The sequence below is a fragment of the Ambystoma mexicanum genome, chromosome 8 (genome assembly GCF_040938575.1).
Source record: "Ambystoma mexicanum isolate Mex_15411 chromosome 8, UKY_AmexF1_1, whole genome shotgun sequence".
Classification (NCBI taxonomy): Eukaryota; Metazoa; Chordata; class Amphibia; order Caudata; family Ambystomatidae; genus Ambystoma; species Ambystoma mexicanum.
The window spans coordinates 95403894-95413075 of NC_090929.1; the positions used below are offsets into that span (position 1 = coordinate 95403894).

Genomic DNA, 9182 nt, shown 5'->3' on the forward strand with positions numbered 1-9182 from the left:
AAGTCACCTTGGATTACCGTGCTTTAAGCCTTGTTCCGCTATTTTGCCACAGCAGTCCTCTGTGGCTGGAAAAATCTATGAAGCCGTGGTCACCAAACTGGGGGACTGCACCCCTAGGGGGGCCCGAAGCATATCAGGCGTGGGTGGCAGATTCTCTGAACAATTATTAAAATGACTATTTTTTAAAATAAAAATCGATTATGGTGCCTGTTTTTAACAGAAAATATAAGCAGTAGAAAATCTGCTTATATTTTAAAGAGCCTGGGCCCCCCTGGACATTCTTTGGGCCCCCTGGGAGGACCATCCCCTAGTTGGAGGGACCCAGAAGCAATATTTTTACTAAAGGGGGGCTTGATATGAAAAGGTTAGAATACCACTGCTATATAGTACACTATAAGGGGTACCTTTTCCCCATCTACAAACCTGATATTGTTGTTTTTTTCCACTAAAGTCATAACAGTCATACACCCACATTCATAAATGTATATCGCACATTTGTATTTGCATTTGTATTTATTTAAATAACGCAAACCAGGCCCGGAGGCTACCGGGCGCATATTTTAGCAGCAGTGGTTACATAAAACATACATGCATGTCTGCAACTCGTACTAACATATACTCAAATGATAGCTTCATATATGTGTATTTATCATTTTGCATGCGTGTGAATATCCACGCATTCATATTCACGTGTGTGCATACGATTAGTACATGCACTCTAATGCTCAAGTGAGATAGATATACAGGTGATCGTTATTTTGATATCATGTACATGTATGTGCCGTCACACGCGAGGCGGCCAAAGCAGCAATCGTGCTGTACAAGATCCAGCTACATTAAATGTTCACACATTACACATATGTAAAGCGTGTGTGTGCATGTTGTATATATTAGAAAGCTATACATGTGTGTACATGCACTACACCAAATGGAAAACGCGGGGCTGCAAAAGGCACGTCCCATTTATGTTACATGTTCACACGTACATGCGTGTACCTGCACATGCGTGCGTCAGCTGTCCTCTATCTACCCGAATCACCGTGATATTGCACGGATGTCTGTGCGTTATCACTGGCGCACCGCCAGCTTTCCTGCACGGTCGGATCTCCGGGCCATGAAAGCGAGAGATGTTTGATTTGCGGGTTTTCCCTCCCGGCTTCCGGTGCTGCCCCCACGACCCCCTACGCGCTAACCCCAGCGGGCCGGTGGGCACTTCTACAGTAGGTGCTGGGCCCGGACACGAGGGCACACGGCGAGGGAGCGTGCCAATGCAGGCGCGGGGTGGGCACCTCGCGCCGCCCCCTGTTTTACATACGCCTACCTCTATACCGTAAAGTAAAAAAACAAATATATTTTTTAAAAATAAAAGAATAGGCATATTTCTGTGTTTTAAAAACACGGATAGAAATATCTAATAATTATGGGAAAAAATGAATCATAGTACTCATGAGGTAAACTAGCGAAAAGGCAAGGCTGTGTGCTGCTTCTGAAACACTTGTGTCTAGGCGCTTTATAAACGCCATATCATATCTTCTAGTGGTGTCTCATCTTTATATCTCCATGATGCACTGAGAAGCGCGATGCGAGCGCCTGGAGGCCTGCGGGGAGTCGTACAGGCGCTCGGTTTAGCGCCGAGAAGACCGCCGGAGGAGCGCGGAGGGCACGGCGCTGTGAGGCGCTCCGTGGAAGGGAGCGACCCCCACCCCTGCCATCCGCCCCGCCGAGGAGGTACGGTCCTGCAAATACCCGCAGGCCGCTGCGGAGCCAGCATGCGCAGCCGGTCTCCATAGGGACCGGGCACCAGGCGGCTGCTATGCGCCCCCCACCCCAACCACGCCGGGCCTGAAGAATGGGGCACAAAGGCCGGTGCCGAGCCCAAGTTGTCCCCCTTTGTTCGTGACCAGACTCCTGGCAGAGTCACATTATGTCCCGGTGATTGAAGTGCCCACGTCCACACCCCCAAACACACAAAAAAGACCCTAAATTGTACTGACAGGCATGGAGTGTGGATTTTGCCTGAGGGTCTGGGTGCCCAAGCCCTTTTTTGCTGTGAAAGAACTGTTTTTCGGGGGCGCGGGGAGATAATAAAAGGAGCCTGTTTCTCGCGAGAGATAAAGTAGCGCATAGAGTGGCACAAACGGGCATCCAGCGCTGAACCCGACAAGGCACGAAGTGCCAACCGACCCATACGCTGGGCTTCCATGCGCGGCGGCGGGACATCCCCGCCTGTGGACGAGCCTCCCAACCCCGTAGCCACAGGGCGTTGGCAAATGGGAGTCCACGAAGACTTCTACGTTTTACAAAGTCTGTGTGCTTTGCCTTAAAGGTATACAGGATAAACGTGCACATAACGATGTACCGGCTTCTTTGACTGAGCACAGACGTGTGTCATGCGTGACCACGTCCAGAGGGGTTTCGCGGAAGCCTAGCAGGCCACTGTGCTTTGGGGGTGAAAAATCCTGCGGGGGGTGGGAGAACGCAACGGCGGCACTGGAGCACATTTCATTATCTGCAAGGGGAGGCACCCCGAACCCCATTACTAGAGAACTAGTTTGGGGGACGATGATAAGTCAATTAATAGCAACGACAGAGTACGCGAAGGCTGTGGGATGGTGCGTGTGTTTTGTGGGGTGGGGTGGGCGGTGTGAGAAATAGAGAGTGGGGAGAGACAGCTAGAGAAGGGGGGACAGAGCGAACGCGAGGCAGAGACCAGAACAGCGACAGAGAGAGCAAGGTGGCTAGGAGACAGAGCAGGGTGGCTGAGAGAGAGAGAGTAGGGTGGCTGGGAGAGAGAGCAGGGTGGCTGAGAGAGAGAGAGAGAGAGAGCAAGGTGGCTGGGAGAGAGAGAGCAGGGTAGCTGGGGGAGAGAGCAGGGTGACTGAGGGAGAGCAGGGTGGCTGGGAGAGAGAGAAGGGTGGCTGGGAGAGAGAGAGCAGGGTGGCTGGGGGAGAGAGCAGGGTGGCTGAGAAAGAGAGCAAGGTGGCTGGGAGAGAGAGCAGGGTGGCTGGGAGAGCAAGCAGGGTGGCTGAGAGAGAGAGTAGGGTGGCTGAGAGAGAGAGCAGGGTGGCTGAGAGAGAGAGCAGGGTGGCTGGGAGAGAGCAGGTTGGCTGAGGGAGAGAACAGGGTGGCTGAGAGAGATGGCAGGGTGGCTCGGAGAGAGAGCAGGGTGGCTGGGAGAGAGATCAGGGTGGCTGGGAGAACGAGCAGGGTTGCTGAGAGAGAGAGCAGGGTGGCTGGGAGTGGGGGCGCCTTTGCCTATGAAAACAGAGGGTTTCTTCTATGAACCCACACACACTGTGGCCGATGTTGGGGGACAATACAGAGCTTTCAATTCGCCAGGAAGGAGGATACAAAACAGTGCCCACCCTTAGAGCAAACGGCGTGTACCGCGCGAGCACACACACACACACACGTGTGTGTTGGGGGCCGAGAGAGTAAGATAAGGCCTGTTCCAGGTCTTGGTAAATGTCCTCACACACGAATGAACGTAATAGGTTATGACTAATGTATGTGTGTATGTGTGTGTGCGTGTGTCGAGTCAATAAAGTGAGCGGTCTTGTACTGCTTAAACAATACATGGCCCTGATTCACAAACGCGTTTTTCAATGGGAAACTCCCGTTGGACAACGTTTGTCAACCAGGGCCCAGTTTCTAAACAACTCGGTGGCGTTTGAGCTCACGCTGGTTCAACCTCCCTGGGCCTGATTTGCAAACGCGTTTTTCAATGGCGAACTCCCATTGAAAAACGCGTTGTACATCAGGCCCTCTGTGCCTTGAGTTCGGTCCTATGGAATGGGGGACGCCGGAAGAGGCCTCTTGTGGGGGTTCTGACTGGCTCACTCTCAAACCCCCGCTTCGCCCTCTCGCGCAGCAGCGGAGATCAGAAGATGGGGGGTGCATTACTGGGGTGTTTGCGTGAACGAACCCCCAGCCCCCTCCTTCAGTCTGTCGAAATGCTCCTGCAATTGCCCCCAAACATTTTCCAGCGGTGACATTCTCGTCTCCACCCGTCGGAAAAAGCGGGAAGGCGCTGTATAGAATATGGGCGAATACCAAAATATATAACTGAAAATACATATAGCGCTCGGCGATATTATTCTGTGCGCTAATTTGGGAGCGGAGTTTAAGGGCCGATTTATTTGCAATTGAAAATATAATACAAAGGACGCGCCGAGATAAAGGCACCCAGAACAATGAATAGATTAGAACAGGCGGCGTAGGTGGCTCACACGTGTGTGTATTTAAATTTCATATTAACACGGGTCTAGATTGGAATGTGTTAAATGAAACTCCCGAATATTTAATAGAAGCAGTAAATATTAAAAATGGCATATCATTATTAAGAGATTAAAATACATATCCAAAAAAGGATTCTTTGTGTGAACACGCGAAAATGACGTTTCCCTTTCGGTTTAAAGAGAAACATAACAACATCATAAATACATGAATAGAAATAGGAGAATTTTAATGACGGAGTTCCACATCGAATGAACACAACTCGAGCGAGTGCTGCACCCGCTGTCACCGTGCTGCCATGTTTTGCAACGCACGCTTTTCACAGAACGTTTTTCATAGAATTACAAAAGTGACCCGGAATATATTGGCCGCATGTAAACGATGCGTTTACATTCCGGGTAAAATGTACAACAGAGCAAACATAAAAGAAACGGACCTGCAGGAAAGCATAAAAGAAACTGACCTGCAGAAAAGCGTAAAAGAAACGGACCTGCAGGAAAGCATAAAAGAAACGGACCTGCAGAAAAGCAAACGGGTATTATTTTGTATCGGAATATTGTCGCATACAACAATATTTACATGGGGCGGGGGATCGGGGGCGTAAAGGGGCGATTCCTTCATCAAATCACACGGATTAAAAACTGCAAATTACAAATTGCGTCCTTGGTCTCACACGTGCATCAGCACCCCGACAACCCCCCCCCCCCCTTCCACCCTCCACCAACCTTGTGGTATTTGCCTTTTCAAGCTTCAGGGAACTCCTTTTTAAGGGGTGTGGGTGGGGTTCAGAGGCCACTTTCTACACACAGCAGCACGGTCTTTCCAATGCAGCTTACACAACGAGTGCAAAGACTTCACCCATATATATTACACTGCTCAGTTATTTGCTCTCGCAACCCGGGGTATTTCTTTTTCTTGAAGCAGTGTGTCTGCGGGGAGAGGGGGGCACACGGGGGGGATACACAGGGGGTGTGTGGGGGAGGGGAGACACACAGGGCAGAGGAATTCCCTGTGCTGGGTCACAGGAACCCTTGAAAAGTGCGTCCTTACACGTCCCATATACCCGATACTCGAGCCTGCCGTATTTATGCGTGAACCCGAGGTTTCATCTCTTTGACCAGGACGGAGATCGGGGCGATGGTTGCATTTTTGTAACCGAATGAAACTGCCATGTAGTTCCCAAAAAAAAAATACTTTGCAAATCGCTCACGTTCTCTGTCTAAATTACAAAGCGAGTTGCTCGCTCTCCCCGCCCCCCCCCCAAAAAAAAACAAGTCCGGCTCGACCTCCCTTCTTCCTGGCACTGCACACAATTCCGACCGTGCCACAATCCCGCACGACCCGATGCCGCGTCAGGTCGCCACCTCGCGCGCGTGCTGGCCGCCCAGCCTGCCGTGCACGCACAATCCGCCGCCCCACTTTGCTGTCTGTGGCTTTTGACAGCTCTCGCGGACATTTACAACGCGGCCAGCTGGTGATCCGCGCGCACGGACGGTGGCGGGGCCCACCAGCCCAAGTTTAACCCAACACAATGCAGGGGCTGCGTTTGCATAACGCAGTGGGACCCCATTTCCAAGGACGCTGCACCTATACACACTCACAGGGTCTGATTTGCAGAAATGGGATTTCCCCCATTGAAAAACGCTTCAGTAAATCAGGCCCAAAGCGTGACAATACAATGCACTGAACGAGATGTCGCGCGATTCATATAATTGCGCATTTGCGTTTCACGTCACATTTGATGCATGCTGGTTTGGCAAAATGTATTTATGTCTTTTTTTTTGGAACAACATTTCATATTTATATATAATTTACATTTAAATATAGCTTTGCAATTCACATTTAAAAGGAGGGCTTCGTTGCGCTAACGCCCGTGTGGCTTCGTATAGTTGTGCATGTGCCCTAGGTGTGTGGCCGCGGCCCTGCGTGTAATCCCTAACTCCGGGTACGTGCAGGAAGCACGGGTGTCGGAGTGGCACAGGCCTGGCACGGCCTCTCGCGGCACAGACAGCGGGCAGGGACGCAGGAGGCTGCCAGCTCTGCCCGTTAAGGTAAACCAAATGCCACTTACTGTTGATAGTCCTGTTTGCAGTAGAGTTTTCGGTCCCGGAAGAAGCAGCTGGTACTGAGGGGCTGTTGACACACGGCGCACTGCAAACACTCCTCGTGCCAAGAAGATTCGTTCACTCTCATCAAAAAGCGGTCCGATATGGGCCTCTGGCAGCCTTCGCAGACGGCTGGATGCTGGCAGTCGGAACCTGGGAGACAGTAAACAGGCAGATGGGTGGGTGAGTGCCGGGCACACACGGGGAAATAAAGGGGCCGAGTAGCCCCCACCCGGATCCCATGCCCACTCAGCCCTTTCATTCTGTAAAGTATGACTGCGCCGTGTGATCTTGCGCATATCACTATAAAGGCCTTACCCGGCAACAGCTGGGGCGCTTTGAAACCGGGAACCCCAACTATGATTTACAATGTACAAAAACGGGGTACTCATACTGTGTAGTGCAGAGTAAAGGGCCGGATTCATGGCTTTTTTTTTTTGCACGATTTATGGGATTTTGCACTGCCGCAACAAACCCTGATCCATGGAACTGTGCAAAGTTTATTTTTGCAATGGAAAATCAGTGCAGAGTCATTTTGTACTGCAAAAATGACCATGCGCTTACTTTGCCCTGCAGAAATACACTTTGCACAGTTCCATTTATCAGGTTGTGTGTCGGCAGCGCAAAGTCACTTTTCAGCAGTGCAACGTCACTTTGAACCGTGCATAAAATTCAATGGAGCGGGCCCTAAGTACGCATTGCTTTACCCTTATGTAGCAATGGTGCCAACTGCCGTGCCCACTGGCACCCGTATAATTGGAGAGGCAGCCAGCATGAAAAATAAAATGGGTCTGATGTACAACAATGTTTTCGAAGTGACTTTCCCATGTACACGCATGTTCTGTAAATCAGGGTCTTACGAGTGGCGGTATCACAGAGCTGCCAAGTTGGTTTATAAACCCAGCGCCCCCTTCTACGCTCGGTACGAACCTCATCTTATCAATTCATTTGCCCGTAGTGCAGTAATAACAGAAGGGTGTTCAAATGTGTGCAGTGCTACCACTGGGTGCTATGCAAGAACACAGACCATCTATTGGCCTGTACTCGAGGGTGCAGAGAACACATACACGGCGCCACAAATGTGTGTGCTTAATAACTCAAGACAACACTTCGTAGAGCTCAGCACATTAGATGACGTTTTCTTGTAACGAATGTATCGGTGCTGTAAACCATCATCCTGGAACGGTAGTCCAGTTTTCCCACTTCGGCCAGAAGTGTGTGATCCTGAGCAAACCCCATCTCCATGGGGCGCTTTAAAACGGATAAGTAATCTCTTCCGAACGCTATATAAAAAAAGACAGCAAACGCTGGCCTGTACCAATCGCATCCCACCCTCTGGCAAAATCGGAAGTGCTTAGAAGGGGACTGATAATTGATTCTGAGCGCAATAAAGATATGCTTGCAGCAAAGGCGCTCTGCGATGCATATTGCGGGCACCGCGCGCTGCGGCTACTCTGTCAATTTCACGGCTTTACTACATGTCATGCGCGGTTTATTTACACGACACTTCCGGTTTTTGTGTTTTCGCTTTGATTTTCGCAAATGCCACTGCCTGCGAAGCTGCTTTGCTGTTTGTTTCCCCGATTGTCTCCAAGGAGGACTATCCACATCTCCAAAGCTCGCAGTCACACCCCCTCGCCCCACTGCACCCCCCAACAACGGCACCGCCGAGGGGAGAAACTTTTCAGAAAAGTGCCGCGAACTTTAGGCAGGACTGGGCTTTCGGCATTTCCGAGCACCGGGTGCAGCTATGTGCATTGCCACTGCACCGGGGGCAGCTGTTTGCGGCGGGCAAAGGCCGGCTCTGCAGACGTGTGAGATCCCGGGAAGATCACGTTTTGTGTTGCATAACTTCACCGAGCTGCAGCGGGGGAACTTTTAAAGGGATGTACACAGCTGGCAGGGACTGGGGGACGTGGAGAGCTTGCAATGCCGGCTCCAGCTCCACGGCTGCAAGTTTACAATGCACCCCCATGTTCACAGCTCTAAGCCCCCCCAACCCCTCACACACACACCCGTGGACCCCAGGCTGCACTGGAGGCACGGGAAGTTTTCTGCGGCAAGAGTGCGCCCAGCCTGTTAGGGGGAAGTTTTAAAGTGCTGTACACAGGCACCAGAAACGAGGGGGGGTTACAGGGGAACTTACCGAGCAAGACCCCCAGGGTGGCGGCTCCGGAACGCAGGGGGTGGTCCTCGATCTTAATCCCGTCCAGCATGTTGGAACCCCCGCACTGCCGCCTGGGGAAACACCTCTCCAGAGACTCAGGGGCCGGGGCAATGTCCATTACACATGGGGGAGCGCGCGGGGGAGGGGCGGCTCTCCGGTCCCAACTTCAGGGGTGAGCGGGGCGCACAAGCCAATCCAGGAAGCCACCCCCAAGAGCTGATGAGCACCCACACGCTGCGATGGGTGCTGGCTCAGGCCGTCGGACTGTCCCGCAGGTCACCACGGGAAGCGCCTTTCACCTGCCAGGGGGTACTCGGAGGGTGGCGCCGGGTCCAGGTGGGTGTCTTCTTCCTGGTCTCGCAGGGGTACATCCAGGGGCGGCGGGTCTGCGGGGCTCCCAGAGAACAGTCACGGAGTGAGTGTGCCATGGAGCTGTCCTCCGGCTCAGAGCAGGCATCCAGGCGGAGGGATACACCCCGCGCGCAGCCTCCTCACCCCCTCCCTCCTCCCGAACCTGCTGACATCTGAACCGAGGCGGATCCCTGCGCCGCTGGGTGATGCGTCCTTTCACGCCAAGTAGTGCGGCGAGATTTCCATACCCCGAAGAAGCACCAGGTGTATTCGTGGGCGCTGATTAAGAGACAAGGGCTGCGCGGAGTAACAATAACATTACT

The 9182-nt window shown here is 52.2% G+C and overlaps 1 protein-coding gene across 1 annotated transcript in view; it reads right to left on the reverse strand.

Moving 5' to 3' along the window:
* LMX1B (LIM homeobox transcription factor 1 beta) overlaps nt 1-8931 on the reverse strand; it is a 230816-nt gene extending 221885 nt beyond the window's left edge. Inside the window, exons 1-2 of the mRNA XM_069609385.1 lie at nt 8488-8931; nt 6308-6494 (exon numbers count right to left, since the gene is read on the reverse strand). Coding sequence (XP_069465486.1) covers nt 6308-6494; nt 8488-8626 — 326 coding nt within the window. The 5' untranslated portion in view covers nt 8627-8931. The remainder of the gene's footprint in view (nt 1-6307; nt 6495-8487) is intronic.
* Between the last annotated feature and the right edge of the window lie 251 nt (nt 8932-9182).